The sequence below is a fragment of the Hydra viridissima genome, unplaced genomic scaffold (genome assembly GCF_058129835.1).
Source record: "Hydra viridissima isolate aposymbiotic clone 2 unplaced genomic scaffold, HvirCarnegie_v1 scaffold_73, whole genome shotgun sequence".
NCBI lineage: Eukaryota > Metazoa > Cnidaria > Hydrozoa > Anthoathecata > Hydridae > Hydra > Hydra viridissima.
The window spans coordinates 33,529-53,904 of NW_028324350.1; the positions used below are offsets into that span (position 1 = coordinate 33,529).

General features: G+C 35.6%; 1 protein-coding gene across 1 annotated transcript; it reads right to left on the bottom strand.

Moving 5' to 3' along the window:
• Positions 1-11,208: 11,208 nt before the first annotated feature.
• Positions 11,209-16,982, bottom strand: LOC149875993 (uncharacterized). Its single transcript, XM_090075912.1, has 3 exons — positions 16,910-16,982; positions 11,264-13,656; positions 11,209-11,220 (listed from the first exon to the last, which is right to left on the bottom strand). The coding sequence occupies exons 2-3, from the start codon at positions 13,625-13,627 to the stop codon at positions 11,209-11,211; spliced, it is 2,376 nt and encodes a 791-aa protein (XP_089932038.1). The 5' UTR covers positions 13,628-13,656; positions 16,910-16,982.
• Positions 16,983-20,376: the final 3,394 nt, after the last annotated feature.

Sequence of the window (20,376 nt, forward strand, 5' to 3'; positions counted from 1 at the left end):
TTTATTTTGGTTTGTTTCTGGCTTGTTTCTTTCTTTAAATTCTAGCGATCGAGCATATTTGAACGGTTTCATCAACCTGTCGGCGCACGTGCTCGAGAGCTAGAACTTTGATTGCTTTTGTTGTTGAGAATTGAGAATGTCCGAGCAGGTTTTTTTTATCGATTTCATCGCTTGTGGCGAGGCAAAAATCAAAACGCTTTTTGGACGAAAGAAAAGAGATTAAAAGGAAAAAAGAGAAGAAAAAAAAAAACAAAAAAATAGGTTATGTGTTATGAACATTTATTTTCTCACGCGATGACGTCTAGTTTTGTTAGAGTAATTAAAATATGGTATCAAGTTTGTAATTTCTATCTTATTTTTTAGTTACGTATAATTGCCAATTATGTCACGTTTAGTATACACAACGCTGTTTTCTTAATAGCAATATGATACAAACAAGTTATAAAAAAAAAAGCGTTCGCTCGATCTTCCTTAGTCAGTTGAACAAAAAGAAATTTTCACAACATATGATTGATTTGGTTGTCCTAGCAAGCTGTTTTAGCAAACGGCTAGAGGTTGCAACTGTTGTTCATTGAAAACGAAAAATCTAGCGTCAGCAACAAATTTTTGAATACATAATGTACGCAAAAGTGGCACTAACAAATGAAAATGTAAAAAAACTGTTTACCTTGATGCCAGACTCGCAGAGATGTTGTCGCTCGTTGCTATCGACTGCGAACAGCTTTGTTGTTTTTCGAAGTGCCTCTTCATTCTACTTATAGCCGAAGTTTTGGCTTCGAAAAAAAATACGAACGTCGTTAAGCTCAACGAGCTGCTTTAATTGTTGTTCGTGCGAAAACGAAATGCTTAAAACGGATAAAAGTGTTGGCGTAATTACACTTTTCGACCGCGATGCAGTTTGTCAACTCTAGCGTACTTTTTTGGCTCGTGGAGCAAAAGCCTCATGATAATAGCAAAGGCTTAAAATGTCTTAACATGTCAGCAAAGGCTTAATATGCTTAATAAACTGTGGTTAAGTTTTTGCGGTGCAGTTCATTTACAACTTAATTTGCAACTTGCTGGCACAAGCAAACGTTTATGACTTCTCGTTTAAGACAGTTGAGCGAAATCAGTCGACTCACTCATTCTCCCTTTTCTGTTTTGTTTTTGTTTTGTTTTTTTGTTTTTGTTTTTGTTTTTGTTTGTTTTTTTTTTTTCTTTGTTTGTCTTTTGTTTAAAATGTAAAAAACTCGAAAGGAAAGTTGTTGCTTTGTTTGCTTATTGAAAGTTTTCGCCAGTTGCAAGACTTAGTTTTGTTTTTGTTTACTTATTAAAATATCGAGGAAAATATTTGAGGACATCGCATTCTAATGGTGCCTTTATAACAACATCTAACGATTTAACGTTTAATGTTGTGCTCAAAAAAAAAATTCCTTTTATATCTCTCAATGGTCTCCAACGATAAAACTGCCGACCAATCGCAACGATTAAACAGCCAACCAATGGCAGCTCAATGGTCTCCAAACAAGAGACTGCCGACCAATGGCAGCTCAGTGGTTTGAGAAGTGAGATCATTCGATTTCCTTTTATTATCTCCAGTTTGAACTAGTGCTTGGCTTGTGGTGCAGAAACTAAAACTTCCCGTTTTTGTATTTTGTTTTGAATTTCTTTGCTTTGAGCTTTTTAATCGATCGATAGCTTTAGGAGAAAAGAAGAAACCCCTCTGACGAAGTCTTGGCTTTTTTAAAAACGCTCAAATTTTGGCAAACAAATCTCATACGAAACGCTACTTTGATGTCAAGCTTTCGTTACTCCCTACTCCCTTCTAGCGGAGGGCGGCAAAAAGGTGTTGCATCCTAGAGCTAAAAGTGAGGAGGGAAGCAAGTTTTTTTTTCGTTTTGTTTGCTTTTTTATGTTTTTTGTTTTTTTGAGGGGGGAGAGTTAGAGGGTAAGGGGGTTAGGATTAGAGGGGGTTGGGGTTACGGTTTGGAAACCTGGGGACGAGGATATCAAGCAGGAGTTTAGTGTTAAGGTTAAAGGGCCCACGAGGGGCGTCCTTCAATTGTAAAATGCCTTTAGACGCACGTGTCTAGTCGTCTCGTTGCATCGACCTAGAGGAGTTTTCTGATAGATCTTGCGCTTTGGGCTCAGTTAATCGGTCTGTATCCATTGTAAACACGGTGTCTGCCGTTAGAAAATCGTTAACCAGGCGTTTGTGAGCTTTAACAACCATCCCTTTGAGTTTAAAACGAACGTTTCTTCAAAAGCCACTCGAGATGGAGGTACTCACGGAGGTTTGTTACGGTAACAACCCTGTGGTTTGCCATCTTCTTTCTTTCCGCAGCGTCGCAAACGCATCGGCCGGTCTCTTAGGTGACGAAAAAACGTCTGATCTCTCGACTGGAATGCTTAACGTACTAAGATTAGTAAAGTTAGTACTAAGAGTTGCATCTGGCCGCCGTAATTTTCTTCGATGATGTCTTGAAAATTTCGTGACGTCGTTTTCAAACCTCTAGGGTCGATTTTAACCTTCGACCTTAAAGTCGATTTTAGCCTTCGGTGTGGCTCTGTACAACTTTTGCGGTGAAAAAGCTTGCGCGGAGTCTACAGTTGTATTTAGCCGACAGACGCTGGCAACGCAGAAACAGAATGACTCTTGGGCGGCGCAAACCGAGCGTTCAGCAAATTTCTAGCATTTTACGTCAAAGCGGACAATCTGCACGACAAATAAAGCTAACTTTCTCGTTGCAACAGTTAGTCACTGGATCGTTGGACGAGTGTGTACAGCTGTTTTGCGTCGAAAGCCGACCGGTGGTCGGATGCGACTCTTCTTTTCATTCGAAAATCAGAACCTGGCCATCAGTCGTGTATCACCATCGAATGCTTAATGTAGTGATTTCTCGAAACGACAAAAGCTTGTAAAACAAACAGCTTCGCTGTACTGTTGCCTAATATGTTAACGGATGGCCAGGAACAACCTTGGTCTGTAATGAATGAGTTCGTTTTTCCATTCGAGGCACTAATTACTGCAGTTTTAAAAGTCACCTAAAGTATAAGCTCATCTCTCCATTCAAGAAAAACAAGCATCAGAGTTTCGGAAAGTTTGCATGCACGACACCACCATCGATGATACTTAAACAAACAGAAAATGAATTGCAAAACAGAACCACTGAATTGCAAAACATAACAACGGACAGCTTGTAAAATGCATGGTGATGAGCTTCTTCAATCCAATCAAGGAACCAAGCATCACAGTTTCGGCAATGGTGCATGTGCAAATCAGCAAACTGTGATACTTAATCAAACAACTTCACTGTTTTGCTTAGTTTAAGAACGGATGGCTAAGAACAACCTCGTTAGTGAGTATGAAGTCATCTCTTCATTCCAGGAATTAATAATCAGAGTTTTAGAAGTCTCTTACGTGCGATACTACTATCAACGGTACTTAATCAAACAGCCTCTCAGAATGGCCTAGTTTGAGAACGGAAGGCTAGGAACAACCTTAGTAGTGAGTCATCAGTTCAACTTTTCATTCAAGGAATTAAGCATCTAAAATCTGAAAAATAAAAAGAAGAGCTCTTTGTTAGAAGTTCTTATTTTTATTTTTCCTCAACTTCTATTTCTTTTCTTTTTTTACTTTTTTTTTTTTAATGATAGTTTTTCTTTTTTTTTATCTATTTTGTTCGTTTAAATTAATACAACAGGCGTTTTAGGTCGTTTCTGTAACATTATTTAACACTTTAAATTGTAATAAATATTTGAACAGAAGAAAATCCCTTTCGTAACGTTAAAATGTCATAAGAACATTTCATCTTTACCAAATACGCTTGTAAAAATAGTTTCACTTTTAAAGTTTGTTGTATATGTCTTTTAATTTAGTGAATCGCAATTTGGATTTTCTTAGGCGCACATCTACTTTAGTTGCTTTTTCTTAAAGAAAGGTCACCAGAGTTTTCTTACACAGCCCCTGCAGCATAATCTTTAACAAAATACTCTTTTGAAAAGTTTTACATTGAAATAAACAAAAGCCATTTGCGTAAGTAGAGATAACTTAGAGAATAAAAAGTGCATAAACGCCTCGCTACTTTGATGAAGAAGAAACGGATGACTAAATGCAACTTTTTAATTTCGTGTGCTATCTCTTTCGATTAAGGTACTTTTTGAATATTTTTTCAAAGAAATGTTAGCGTAGTTTTCCTTTTTTAAATTTAAATCATGTTTAAAGGTAGTTTTTGAATGTTTTTTCAAAGAAATGTTAGCGTAGTTTTCATCTATTAAATTTAAATCATGTTTAAAGGTAGTTTTTGAATGTTTTTTCAAAGAAATGTTAGCGTAGTTTTCATCTATTAAATCTAAATCATGTTTAAAGGTAGTTTTCGAATATTTTTTCAAAGAATTGTTAGCGTAGTTTTCCTCTTTTAGATCTAGCTTATGTTTAAGGTAGTTTTTGAGTATTTTTTCAAAGAAAAGTTAGCGTAGTTTTCCTCTTTTAGATCTAGCTTATGTTTAAGGTAGTTTTTGAGTATTTTTTCAAAGAAAAGTTAGCGTAGTTTTCCTCTTTTAGATCTAGCTTATGTTTAAGGTAGTTTTTAAATATTTTTTTAAAGAAAAGTTAGCATAGTTTTCCTCTTTTGGATATAGCTTATGTTTAAGGTAGTTTTTAAATATTTTTTTTAAAGAAAAGTTAGCGTAGTTTTCCTCCTTTAGATCTAGCTTATAATTCAGGTAGTTTTTGAATATTTTTTCAAATAAAAATTAGCAAAGTATAGTTTATTTAGCATGACATCACAAAATACTAAACTCAAAAAGGCAAGATAAAGTATAAGATAAACGTAAAATAAGATATAGATGAAACAAATGTTAGGCTGCATAAAATCAAAAACTGCATTGCCTATCATAAACACAAATGTCTAGTGAGAGCTTTTAAAGTTCGTTCTTTTCGTCTTTTAATTTGGTGAATCGCGATTTGAATTTTCTAAGGCGCACATGTCTTTCAGTTGCTTTTTTCTTAAGGAAAGGTCGCCAGAGTTTTTTTACGCAGCTCCTGCAGCATAATCTTTAACAAAATACTCTTTTGTATATCATTACATAGAAATAAACAAAAACCATATGCGTAAACAGAGATAAATTAGAACGCAAAAGTGCATAAAAAGCCTCGCTACTTTGCTATAGAAGAAGTGGATGACTAGATACAACTTTGTAAATTCGTGCACTACCTCAATGGATTAAGGTATTTTTCGAAAGTTTTTTAAAAGCATAAATAGCGTAGTCTTCCTCTTTTAAATCTAGCTTATGTCTAAGGCAGTTTTTGAATAGATTTTCAAAGAAAGGTTAGCGTACTTTTCCACTTTTAAGTTTAGCTTATGTAGCTTGACAAAACAACACACAAAAAGACAAGATAAAGTATCAGATAAACGTAAAATAAAATATAAATGAAACTAAAGTTAGGCTGCATAAAAAACAAACAACTTAATAATCTACTAGACATGTTTAAGTTGAATTAAGTAAAGTCCTTTGCGCAAATTTGGGTAAATAAGAGAGTAAAAATCCATAAAAAGAAGAAGTGGATGAGTAGATACAATTTTTTAAATTTGTGTGCTATCTCTATTGAATAAGGTAGTTTTCGAGAGTTTTTTCAAAGCAAAATTAGCGTAGTGTTCCTCTTTTAAATCTAGATTATCTCAAAAATAGATTTCGAATAGTTTTTCAAAGAAAGGTTAGCGCAGCTTTCCTCTTTTAACATTAGCTTATGTTTAGCTTATGTAGCTTGACATCACAGAACACAAAAAGATAAAATAAAATATAAGACAAACGTAAAATGAAAAATAGATGTAGCTAAAGTTAGGCAGCATAAAAAACCAACAACATAATAATCTACTAGGCATGTTTAAATTGAATTAAATAAAATCCTTTGCGCAAAAATAGGTATGTTAGAGAGTAAAAGCGCATAGAAAGCCTCGCTACTTTGCTGTGAAAGAAGTGGATGACTAGATACAACTTTTTAAAATCCTGTGCTATCTCTATCGATTAAGGTAGTTTTCGAAAGATTTTTCAAAGCAAAAATAGCGTAGTCTTTCTCTTTTAAATCTAGATTATGTCTAAGGTATTTTTTGAACAGCTTTTCAAAGAAAGGTTAGCGTAGCTTTCCTCTTTTAAGTTTAGCTTATGTAGCTTGACATCACAAAACACAAATTCAAAAAGACAAAATAAAATATAAGATAAACGTAAATAAAATATAGATGAAGCTAAAGTTAGACTGCATAAAAAAACAACAACGTAATAACCTACTAGAATCTAATAAAACCCTATGCACAAATGTAGGTATGTTAGAGAGTAAAAGTGCATAAAAAGCCTCGCTACTTTGTTTAAGGTAGTTTTTGAATAGTTTTCAAAGAAAGCTTAGCGTAGTTTTCTCTTTAAAGTTTGGCTTATGTAGCTTGACATCACAAAACACAAAAACACTAAAAGGAAAGGTAATATAAAAGTTAATCGTAAAATAAAATGTAGGTGAAATAAATGTTAGGCTGCATAAAAGAAAAAAAAAATCGTAACATAATAATCTTCTATATATGTTTGGATTGAATTAAATGAATTCCTTTGCGTAAATATAAGCAAACTAGTGAGAAAAAGTGCATAAAGAGCCTCGCTACTTTGCTGCAGAAGTAGTGGATGACTATATGCAATTTTTAAAATCGTGTGCTATCTCTATCGATTAAGGTAGTTTTCGAAAGTTTTTTCAAAGTAAAAATAGTGTAGTTTTCCTCTTTTAATCTAGCTTTTGTCTAGGGTAGTTTATGAATAGATTTTCAAAGAAAGGTTAGCGTAGCATTCCACTTTTAAGTTTAGCTTAAGTTGCTTGGCATCACAAAACTCAAAACTCAAAAAGAAAAGATAAAATATATGATAAACCTAAAACATAATATAGATGAAACTAAAGTTAGGCTGCAATAAAAACCAACAACATAATAATCTACTAGGCATGTTTAAATGAATTAAATAAAATCCTTTGCGCAAATGTAGGTATGTAGAGAGTAAAAGTGCATGAAAAGCCTCGCTACTTTGTTAAAGGTAGTTTTTGAATAGTTTTTCAAAGCAAGTTTAGCGTAGTTTTCCTCTTTTATGTTTGACTATGTAGCTTGACATCACAGAACACAAAGCTCAAAAAGGCAAGATAAAATATAAGTTAATCGTAAAATATAGATGTAACAAAGTTTAGACTGCATAAAAAACCAACAACATAATAATCTACTAGGCATGTTTAAGTTGAATTAAATAATGTCCTTTGCGCAAATATAGGAAGTTAGAGTAAAAATCCATAAAAAGCCTCGATACTTTGCTGAAGAAGAAGATGACTATATGCAACTTTTTAAAATTGTGAGCTATCTATATCGATTTAGGTCCTTTTTGAGTACTTTTTCAAAGAAAAGTTAGCGCAGTTTTCCCCTTTTAAGATTAGATTATGAAGCTTGACATAACAAACACAAAACTAACAAAGGCAAGATAAAATATAAGGTAAACGCAATATAATGTATAGATGAAACTAAAGTTAGGCTGCATAAAACAAACGGGTAACAATACTCTTCTATGTATGTTTACATTGAGTTAAATAAAATCTTTGCGCAAATATAGGTATGTTAGAGAATAAAAGTGCATAAAAAGCCTCAGTACTTTGCTGTAGAAGAAGTGGATGAGTAGATACAATTTTTTAAATTTGTGTGCTGTCTCTATCGAATAAGTTAGTTTTCGAGAGTTTTTCAAAGCAAAATTAGCGTAGTGTTCCTCTTTTAAATCTAGATTATCTCAAAAATAGATTTCGAATAGTTTTTCAAAGAAAGGTTAGCGCAGCTTTCCTCTTTTAACATTAGCTTATGTAGCTTGACATCACAGAACACAAAAAGATAAAATAAAATATAAGACAAACGTAAAATGAAAAATAGATGTAGCTAAAGTTAGGCTGCATAAAAAACCAACAACATAATAATCTACTAGGCATGTTTAAATTGAATTAAATAAAATCCTTTGCGCAAAAATAGGTATGTTAGAGAGTAAAAGCGCATAAAAAGCCTCGCTACTTTGTTAAAGGTAGTTTTTGAATAGTTTTTTCAAAGACAGGTTAGCGTAAATTTCCTCTTTAAAGTTTAGCTTATGTAGCTTGACCATCACAAAATATAAAACTCAAAAAGACAAGATAAAATATAAGATAAACGCAAAATAAAATATAGATGAAACTAAAGTTAGGCTGCATACAAAACCAACAACATAATATTCTACTAGTTATGTTTAAATTGAATTAAATAAAATCCTTTACGCAATATAGGTAAGTTAGAGAGTAAAAGTGCATAAAAAAGCTTTACTTTGCTGAAGAAGAAGATGAATAGATGCAACTTTTTAAATTCGTGAGCTATCTCTATCGGTGTAAGGTAGTTTTTGAACAATTTTTCAAAGAAAAGTTAGCCTAGTTTTCTTCTTTTAAGTTTAAATTATGTAGCTTGACATCACAAAATACAAAACTCAAAAGACAAGATAAAATATAAGATAAACGCAAAATAAAATATAGATGAAACTAAAGTTTAGGCTGCATACAAAACCAACAACATAATATTCTACTAAGAAAGTTAGCCTAGTTTCATTCTTTTAAGTTTAGATTATGTAGCTTGACATCACAAAACACAAAAAGGCAAGATAAAATACAAGGTAAACGTAAAATAAAATAGAAGTCAAACAAAAGTTAGGTTGCATAAATACAAAAACTGCATTGCCAAAAATAGAATTTGTTGTCTAGAAAGACCTTTTAAACTTTGTTTCTTTCGTTTTTTGACTTAGTGAATCGCGATCTGGTTTTCTTAGGCGCGCTTGTTTCTTAGTTGTTTTTTTTGTAAAGAAACTTTATTCAGACGTTTTTTTTTACGCAACTCCTTTAACATTATTTTTAACAAAGTATTCTTTTATACGTGTTTACATTGAAATAAAACCCTTTGCGTAAATAGAGATAAATTAGAGAGCAAAAGTACATAAAAAGCTCGCTACTTTGCAGAAGAAGAATTGGATGGCAAGATTCGTGTGCTTTCTCTTTCGTTTAAGGTACTTCTTGAATATTTTTTCAAAGAAAAGTTAGCGTAGTTTTCCCCCTTTTAAGTTTAGCTTACGCAGCTTGACATCACAAAACGCAAAAACCAATAAGGCATGATAAAATACAAGATAAACGTAAAATAAAATAGAAGTGAAACAAAGTTAGACTGCATAAAAACAAAAAAAAAAAAAAAAAAAACATAATATACTTCTATGTATGTTTACATTGAACTAAATAAAATCCTTTGTGTAAATATATGAAAAAATAGAGAGTAAGAGTTCATAAAAAAGCCTCGCTATTTTGCTGAAGAAGAAATGGATGTCTAGATCTTTTAAAATAAGGAACTTTTTGATTTCTTTTTTCCGAAAAATGGTTGGAGCAGTTTTCCTTTTTTAAATTTCACTTATGCAGTTTTAACATCACAGGAAATATTATTTTGCTTTTTAACAAACTCTTAAAAACATCAGAAGTAATTCTAAATGCAACTCTATTAAAAGTTTTCACAGAATAACAAAACGACTTCTTTTTTTTTTTTAAAGATAAAAAAAAGTTTGAACTATCTTTAAATAAGAAATGTGAGAACAGTTTAACAGAACTTCTTGTTTATTAAGTCTTTAGCGAAACAGATAAAAATATTTGCAAAAGCATAGATAAAAAAAACTACACAAAAGGCCCATCTTTATTGCCAAACTGAACAAACTTATCTAAACTACATAAATGGTTTCACGATATTGCCATATTGAACAAACTTTTCTAAACTACCCTCTTTTTGAATTTTTAGCTTCATGTTTTTAATTTTGTCTTTAATATGGCTTTGGTAGGAGTACTTTTGCAAGACATGAATGAGCTTGTCACTGCTATGATTTGCCAAGATGCCAAGGTAATCTTTGTACGAGCAACTTGAGCTTACATCTGTAAACACGTCTTGCAAGATGTATGCCAACACCAAAGCTGCACATCGTGGAAAACTTCTGGTGTTGAACCATTCGTTGTGGCCAGGGCAAGCATTCAGCTCTTAACTATTTCATCTAAAATTTTACAAACTCAAGTCATAACACAAAGTGATTAAATCAAATATTCATTTGGTTCTGAAGTAGACAAGATTTATTCTGTTTTTTTATTTATTTTTTTTTGTTGACCTTATTGTTTGCACTGATAGCAATAACTGGTTTTTGAAAGATTACCTAAATGGCATTGGCTAACTTCTGCTTTGTTTTCCTTTGTTCTTGGCTGAGTTGATCCTGAAATAAAATAAAACCATGTTCATTTTTCTAATTCATAAAAACCATCAACAGTTTCTAAGTGTTAGAGATGATAACAAGCTGTGCATGATTTCTAACGGTGAAGTTTCTAACTTCATCATTAGAAATCGGGTTTCTAAAAGTGCACTTAGCAATGATGGCTAGTTTTTGTTAACAGTTAACCATCTGAAATTGTGCAAGAAGAGGTTTGTGTTTATATATCTTTGTATAAATTAGGTTTTACATTACCGATGAGTTCTTGAGTGAAAGATGGCATTTCCAACTTGATTTTTTTTCTTCTTGGATCTTTTACTTCTAAAACATAATCAGTTTTAGTATCATTCACTTGTATAAACATTTAAGCAATCACAGAATTAGTCCTGCAACAAATACATACACACTTCTGTGTTGTTTTTTTGTTTTGTTTTGTTTTTTTACAGCTCTAACAATAACAATAGGGCAAGGAGTTGATTTGGGCATTTTCATTTTTTGAAAGCGTGTTGAGATTTGCATAAAAATCAAAAATCAAAAATCAAAAAGAATTTACCTCTGGATGTAGAGGCAAGACTTTGGCTAAATAGGCTACCAACAGATTGAACAGCATAAGGTGAGAGCTGCTTTGCAAGAACAGTACCAGCCTGTTGGACAGGAACAGCTGAAACTGGATCAGATGAAAGAAACAAACTGGGTTTGGCCAATGTTTGCTGAAAAGCAACAAGGCTAGGAGTCAGAGGAACAGAAAAGACCTCTTTTGAAGGACAGAAAGCGACTTGCTGAGAAGGAGAAGCAGAACAGGTTTGGCAACCACTTGCTCATTAAGTAAACTGGAGAAAAGTTTTGCATGGTGTTCAATAAAATCCGGTTCATCAGGAAATAATGTTAATGCAAGAGGAGAACAAGCTGTGCCAACAGGAACAGCTAGAGTCTGATCTACATCCATACAAACAGCTTGTTCGTTAGGAACTAGTTGTGCAAGAGCAGGGGATAGTTCAAGAACTGGACCAGCGATTGTTTGTTCAGATGGAACAGACGAAACAGGAGTTGAGGTAGGTTCACACAAGAAATCTACGGCATGGTCGTTGCTATCCTCTAAAGGAACATTGTTTTCTACAGCTGGAGAAAACGGAACCACTGTGGTACAGCTGAAAGTAGCAGCACATTCTTCAGAGTCAGAACCGGAGTCTAAATCTTCCTCAAAGATGTCCTCAACCTCATGAAAACCGTACTCCTCTGCATTAGTTTGGAGCCAGTCCATCACATCCTTCTCCTTCTTTGGTGGTCTCTCAGACTTTTCAACAGTCAAAGACTCTATGACTCCGAAGGACTGTCCGATGCCCAGGGCAAAGCGCAACTCCTCTGCAGCGTTCCACTGGGACACATAAAAGCTATCCATTGTGTTCCTGCTGTGCTTCATGTAGAGTGTAGCAAACCGCTCGCGATCTTCTTTGCTGTTGTTGGCAAAGTAAGTGGCTATCGAACCGCGAATGCAAGTGGGAGTAAGACGCTTCATGGGAATGTTTACTTGGCTTTTTCTGAAGCAGGACGTCAGGCAAGAGGAGATAGCAGAGGAACCCATCTGGTAAACAGGCACTCTAGTTGCACCGAGTGTCACACATTCGTCTTTGTTGGGTCTCATCGATGGAAAAAGGGGCCTGTAGCAGTCGCTCAACTCCAAAACAGTCTTGGTGTCTGCAGCCATGTAGTGAGAGTCGTTGACAAGAAGGTCTCTGTATCTCAGCAAATAAATATCGATCAACACTTTCAAGTCGTTCGGCACTAGAATGTTTTTGGCTCCGTACTTGTATGCTGTTTTGTAGCGCTCTTGCACAATGCAATATCCACACTCACTCTTCTCAGCAGCCATGTAGTCTCTAATGTTTAAAAGAGCAATGTTAGATTTTCTTAAACTGTTAATTACAGTGACAGAGAGCAGAAGATGGTTTCGTAGAGACACAGCATTGTCTCTAGTCGGTGTAAGAGACGGCTTTCTAATCGATTCCACTAACTGTCTTACGTATGCAGACTTGCCATATTCGTTCAGCAAACTGACATTGATGATGTTGATGCATTTTTTGCTTTTCACAAGGCTCCTCCTCAAAGAACGAAAGGGCCTCAGCACTTTTTGTAACTCCTCCACCTTGCAGCGCAAACGTCGGATGGCCTCATGAGAAAGTCCGAAATAGACATTCCTGGCTTCACTGAAACGAAACAGGAGACAAAGGTAGACAAGGCGGTTGTACAACGTGTGACAAGACATGGCTTTTGTTTGGTCAAGTTCACTCAGCTTGGAATTGAGCTGAATGTTTTTAAAGTGCATGGAAAAGTATCTATCCTCCAAAACGTTGGAATTGGTGAGAGCGTTCGGGTGCAGCGTCAGCGTGCTGTCACAACATGTCAATATTTCAACAACTGCATTTTTGTAGATCTTTGCTTGTGACAAAGTGTTGTTGTTGGCTACCACAAGCCACTTTTCAAAATCTCTGAAGAGCTCATCTGCTGACTGGTAATAAAAGTGAAAAGCATCTTTGTCCAGCTGAAACAAGAGTCTCTTATCTTCTGTCAAGACGGAGGAGTTGGAAACCAAGTGCTTTAAGGAATTAAAATCAGAGTCTAGGACGGATTCGGTGTTCAGCTCTTTGTTTTCTACAGAGGTGCAGTGGTTTGCAGAAGGAGCCTCGGACGAACCAGCAACTGATGAGGGCAAGCTTAAAAGAGGATCAGAGGAAAGAACCGGAGAAGAAAAAGAGGAGGAAGGCCCAGGAGCAGAGGATGCAGAGCCTGATGCAGACGCTTGTTCAGCTACTGGCTTAATACCAAAGAAGGCAGGTCGAATAAATTGAGGGACATAGAGCTTGTCGTTGTCGTATCGCTTTGCCTCTGCAATCTTTTGTTTGATCGTCTTGGAATCGTAGAAATGAGTCTCTTTCAAGTGTATGTCCAGTCGGTCGTAATACTTCCAACATTGCAAACAGGGGTAAGGTTTTGGACAGCCGGACTTGCGTTCGAGACGAGCATGCTGAAACTTCCTGACCATTGCAGAGTAAAAGATGGAAGCTTCATCCAAAGTCCAAGAATGATCTTTTTTAGTCAAGTGTCTTTTAATGCTTGTGGAGGAATGTTTGCACAAAGGCATCGGACAGCTAACAGCGTACCTCTTCTTGGTACCATAGAAAGGTACAACCCTGTTTACGGAGCCACACGCTGCAACTAATGCGGCCCTGACTTTGTTTTTGAGCTTTAAGTCTCTCTGTTCTTGTGACTGCCTTCTTTTCTTTTTTTTCGCTTTAGAGTTCGGAGAAGGGGCAACAACAGTGTTGTTTTCTTGTGAAGAAGACATGTTCAGGTGTTTGTTTGCAACGGTTTATGCTAAAAAAAAGAAGACAGTTAGTGAGAGTGTTTTTCTTCTGCCTGCATCCTGGAATCCTGGAATGTTTACAACTGCAGGGAAGAGCTGTGTTTTTTCGAATCCTCTGCAAAAGAGAAAAAAGAAAGAAAAGAGAGCAACAAGAAGAAACAAAGTTTCCACTAGCAAATGAAAAAGAATGAGAGCAACTAGCATTACATGCATGGTGGCAGCAGTGATTGCTATTATGAGAAGGAGAATGAGAAAAAAAAAAAAAAAAAAGAAACAAATAAATAAAGAGATGGAGTTTGAGAGGATCTCGCAACCATATGACTCAAAGAAAGAAACTGTGTTGAAAAAAGGCAAGAGAGGGCAAATAGAACTTGCTAACAAGGACAAATGACAGACATAACTACAACAGTAACAACTCTCATTGCAAGCATAATAACAACAGCATCAGCATCACTGACTCAGAGAGTGTTGACATAACAAAAAAGAAAACAAAAGTACAAGCCAAGTGGGGGAACATTAACAAACACTCATTGCAACTATAACAACAACAACAACAACAGCAACAGCATCACTGACTCAGAGGGTATTGATAAAAAAAAACAAGCAAAACAAAAACAAACAAAAAAACAAATAAAAAAACAAAACAAGCAAATTGGGTGAACAGTAACAACTCTCATTGCAAGCATAATAACAACAACAGCATCAGCATCAGCATCACTGACTCAGAGAGTGTTGACAAAATAAAATAGACAATAAGCAAGCAAAGTGGGTGAACAGTAACAACTCTCACTGCAAGCATAATAACAACAACAGCATCAGCATCAGCATCACTGACTCAGAGAGTGTTGATAAAATAAAACAGATTATAAACAAACAAAGTGGGTGAACAGTAACAGCTCTCATTGAAAGCATAATAACAACAACAGCATCACTAACTCAGAGGATATATAAAAAAACAAACAAACAAACAAACAAAACAAAAACAAAAAAAAAACAAGCAAAGTGGCTGAACAGTAACAGCTATCATTGCAAGTAAAATAACAACAACAGCATCAGCAACATCATCACTGACTCAGAGAGTGGTGATAAAATAAAACAGATTAAAAAACAAGCAAAGTGGCTAAACAGTAACAACTATAAATACAAGTAAAATGACAAAAGCAGCAACAGCATCACTAACTCGCAGGGTGTTGATAAAAAAAAAAGCAACAAACAAATAAAGCAAGCAAAGTGGGTGAACATTAACACTCATTGCAACTATAATAACACCAACAGCAACAGCATCAGTGACTCAAAGGGTGTTGATAAACAAAAACAAAGGCACAAACAAAACAAGCAGAGTGGGTGAACATTAACAACACTTATTGCAAGCATAATAACAACAACAGCATCAGCATCACTGACTCAGAGAGTGTTGATAAAATAAAATAGATTATAAACATGCCAAGTTTGTGAACATTAACAAACACTCATTGCAACTATAACAACGACTACAGCAACAGCATCACTTACTCAGAGAGTGTTGAGAAAAAAAACAACAAAAAAAACAAAAACAAAACAAAACAGAAAACAGAAGTACAAGCCAAGGGGGGGAACATTAACAAACACTCATTGCAACTATAACAACAACAACAGCAACAGCATCACTTACTCAGAGGATATTGATAAAAAAAACAAACAAACAAACAAACAAAACAAGCAAAGTGGCTGAACAGTAACAGCTATCATTGCAAGTAAAATAACAACAACAGCATCAGCAACATCATCACTGACTCAGAGAGTGGTGATAAAATAAAAACAGATTAAAAAACAAGCAAAGTGGCTGAACAGTAACAACTATAAATACAAGTAAAATGACAAAAGCAGCAACAGCATCACTAACTCGCAGGGTGTTGATAAAAAAAAAAAGCAACAAACAAACAAAGCAAGCAAAGTGGGTGAACATTAACACTCATTGCAACTATAATAACACCAACAGCAACAGCATCAGTGACTCAAAGGGTGTTGATAAACAAAAACAAAAGCACAAACAAAACAAGCAAAGTGGGTGAACATTAGCAACACTTATTGCAAGCACAATAACAACAACAGCATCAGCATCACTGACTCAGAGAGTGTTGATAAAACAAAATAGATTATAAACAAGCCAAGTTGGTGAACATTAACAAACACTCATTGCAACTGTAATAAGAACAACAGCAACAGCATCACTGACACAAAGGGTGTTGATAAACAAAAACAAAAACACAAGCAAAGTGGGTGAACATTAACAACACTCATTGCAACTATAACAACAACAACAGCAACAGCATCACTGGCTCAAAGGGTGTTGATAAAATAAAGAAATAAAAACAAAACAAGCAAAGTGGGTGAACAGTAACAACTCCCATTGCAAGCATAATAACGACAACAGCAACAGCAACACCATCACTGACTCAGAGAGTGTTGATAAAATAAAATAGATTATAAACAAGCCAAGTTGGTGAACATTAACAAACACTCATTGCAACTATAACAACGACTACAGCAACAGCATCACTTACTCAGAGAGTGTTGAGAAAAAAAAAACAAAAACAAAAAAAAAACAAAACAAAACAGAAAACAAAAGTACAAGCCAAGTGGGGGAACATTAACAAACACTCATTGCAACTGTAACAACAACAACAGCAACAGCATCACTTACTCAGAGAGTGTTTATAAATAAAACAAAAAACAAAAACAAGAAACAAAAATACAAGCCAAGTGGGTGATTACTAACAGCGCTAACAGCAGCAACAACAGTGTCTTTAGAAACAACAAACAAGTACAACAGCAACAACTGCTTTTACAGAGTATAACAATAACAACAACATGGCACTAACAACAACAAAAGGGTTGGAATAAAAACCTGTAGGCAAAAGGAGAGCTGCATTCAGACAAGATCGATTACAAAGAGGCTCTTCTTTAGGACAGAGGAGAAACTGCTTTTGAGGGACAGAGGGACTTTTGTTGTTGTGGTTGTTGTTGTTGTTGTGCAGAAACCAACAAACTTTTATTGAACCGAATATAACCGAATATAACCGAAAGTCTTGTTTGCTTCTGTTTTGTGCCATCAAGAAGGGAAAACAAAACATCACAAAACAAACGAAGCAAACGAAACAAACAAACAAACAAACGAACGAAACAAACAAACAAAAAAAAAAAAATTAAAAAAATTAACAAACAAACAAACAAACAAACAAGCAAACAAACAAAAACAAATAAGAAAAACAGAAAACGCAGTACCGAAACCTCGCCATTTTTTATCCTTCCTCAAGCTTTCTCTGGGCGCCAAAGACCGAGAAAGTTGAGCAAACGTGACGTTGAGGGGGGGGAGGGGGGTACTTAAGGACAGCAGACCGACCAATGGCACGCTTAGGAGAGACCCACGTGAATGCTACATTTTCTTTCTATGTACGCTGAATCCGCTCAAAGTCTGGAATTTCCAGCATTCACGTGTCATCACTCCAGCCACCAGATTGGCCCACACTTTGCACACTTTCAAGACTAGAAACTCACTTGTGCTCAATTTGAGCAAAAAAAAAAAAAAACTAAGTCTCGCATGGCGACAACTTTTCCAAAAGCAAACAAAGGCAAACGAAGGCAAACGAAGAAAAAACAAAAACAAATAAACAAAAACAAAACCGAATAGGGAGAGAGAGAGTGAGTCGACTCATTTCTTTCGACTGCCTTAAACGAGAAGTCTAAAACGTTTAAAAGTTGAAAACTAAGTTTTTTAAATGAACTGCACCGAAAAAACTTTACGACAGTTTAGCTGGTTAAAAACGCAGAGGAAAATATTTTATAAAATTTAAGCGTTCTAAAGATGTCCATTTTTGTTTTTGTTTTTTTTATTTTGGTTTGTTTCTGGCTTGTTTCTTTCTTTAAATTCTAGCGATCGAGCATATTTGAACGGTTTCATCAACCTGTCGGCGCACGTGCTCGAGAGCTAGAACTTTGATTGCTTTTGTTGTTGAGAATTGAGAATGTCCGAGCAGGTTTTTTTATCGATTTCATCGCTTGTGGCGAGGCAAAAATCAAAACGCTTTTTGGACGAAAGAAAAGAGATTAAAAGGAAAAAAGAGAAGAAAAAAAAAACAAAAAAATAGGTTATGTGTTATGAACATTTATTTTCTCACGCGATGACGTCTAGTTTTGTTAGAGTAATTAAAATATGGTATCAAGTTTGTAATTTCTATCTTATTTTTAGTTACGGATAATTGCCAATTATGTCACGTTTAGTATACACAACGCTGTTTTCTTAATAGCAATATGATACAAACAAGTTATAAAAAAAAAAGCGTTCGCTCGATCTTCCTTAGTCAGTTGAACAAAAAGAAATTTTCACAACATATGATTGATTTGGTTGTCCTAGCAAGCTGTTTTAGCAAACGACTAGAGGTTGCAACTGTTGTTCATTGAAAACGAAAAATCTAGCGTCAGCAAGAAATTTTTGAATACATAATGTACACAAAAGTGGCACTTACAAATGAAAATGTAAAAAAAAACTGTTTACCTTGATGCCAGACTCGCAGAGATGTTGTCGCTCGTTGCTATCGACTGCGAACAGCTTTGTTGTTTTTCGAAGTGCCTCTTCATTCTACTTATAGCCGAAGTTTTGGCTTCGAAAAAAAATACGAACGTCGTTAAGCTCAACGAGCTGCTTTAATTGTTGTTCGTGCGAAAACGAAATGCTTAAAACGGATAAAAGTGTTGGCGTAATTACACTTTTCGACCGCGATGCAGTTTGTCAACTCTAGCGTACTTTTTTGGCTCGTGGAGCAAAAGCCTCATGATAATAGCAAAGGCTTAAAATGTCTTAACATGTCAGCAAAGGCTTAATATGCTTAATAAACTGTGGTTAAGCTTTTGCGGTGCAGTTCATTTACAACTTAATTTGCAACTTGCTGGCACAAGCAAACGTTTATGACTTCTCGTTTAAGACAGTTGAGCGAAATCAGTCGACTCACTCATTCTCCCTTTTCTGTTTTGTTTTTGTTTTGTTTTTTTTGTTTTTGTTTTTGTTTTTGTTTGTTTTTTTTTTTTCTTTGTTTGTCTTTTGTTTAAAATGTAAAAAACTCGAAAGGAAAGTTGTTGCTTTGTTTGCTTATTGAAAGTTTTCGCCAGTTGCAAGACTTAGTTTTGTTTTTGTTTACTTATTAAAATATCGAGGAAAATATTTGAGGACATCGCATTCTAATGGTGCCTTTATAACAACATCTAACGATTTAACGTTTAATGTTGTGCTCAAAAAAAAAATTCCTTTTATATCTCTCAATGGTCTCCAACGATAAAACTGCCGACCAATCGCAACGATTAAACAGCCAACCAATGGCAGCTCAATGGTCTCCAAACAAGAGACTGCCGACCAATGGCAGCTCAGTGGTTTGAGAAGTGAGATCATTCGATTTCCTTTTATTATCTCCAGTTTGAACTAGTGCTTGGCTTGTGGTGCAGAAACTAAAACTTCCCGTTTTTGTATTTTGTTTTGAATTTCTTTGCTTTGAGCTTTTTAATCGATCGATAGCTTTAGGAGAAAAGAAGAAACCCCTCTGACGAAGTCTTGGCTTTTTTAAAAACGCTCAAATTTTGGCAAACAAATCTCATACGAAACGCTACTTTGATGTCAAGCTTTCGTTACTCCCTACTCCCTTCTAGCGGAGGGCGGCAAAAAGGTGTTGCATCCTAGAGCTAAAAGTGAGGAGGGAAGCAAGTTTTTTTTTCGTTTTGTTTGCTTTTTTATGTTTTTTGTTTTTTTGAGGGGGGAGAGAGTTAGAGGGTAAGGGGGTTAGGATTAGAGGGGGTTGGGGTTACGGTTTGGAAACCTGGGGACGAGGATATCAAGCAGGAGTTTAGTGTTAAGGTTAAAGGGCCCACGAGGGGCGTCCTTCAATTGTAAAATGCCTTTAGACGCACGTGTCTAGTCGTCTCGTTGCATCGACCTAGAGGAGTTTTCTGATAGATCTTGCGCTTTGGGCTCAGTTAATCGGTCTGTATCCATTGTAAACACGGTGTCTGCCGTTAGAAAATCGTTAACCAGGCGTTTGTGAGCTTTAACAACCATCCCTTTGAGTTTAAAACGAACGTTTCTTCAAAAGCCACTCGAGATGGAGGTACTCACGGAGGTTTGTTACGGTAACAACCCTGTGGTTTGCCATCTTCTTTCTTTCCGCAGCGTCGCAAACGCATCGGCCGGTCTCTTAGGTGACGAAAAAACGTCTGATCTCTCGACTGGAATGCTTAACGTACTAAGATTAGTAGAGTTAGTACTAAGAGTTGCATCTGGCCGCCGTAATTTTCTTCGATGATGTCTTGAAAATTTCGTGACGTCGTTTTCAAACCTCTAGGGTCGATTTTAACCTTCGACCTTAAAGTCGATTTTAGCCTTCGGTGTGGCTCTGTACAACTTTTGCGGTGAAAAAGCTTGCGCGGAGTCTACAGTTGTATTTAGCCGACAGACGCTGGCAACGCAGAAACAGAATGACTCTTGGGCGGCGCAAACCGAGCGTTCAGCAAATTTCTAGCATTTTACGTCAAAGCGGACAATCTGCACGACAAATAAAGCTAACTTTCTCGTTGCAACAGTTAGTCACTGGATCGTTGGACGAGTGTGTACAGCTGTTTTGCGTCGAAAGCCGACCGGTGGTCGGATGCGACTCTTCTTTTCATTCGAAAATCAGAACCTGGCCATCAGTCGTGTATCACCATCGAAT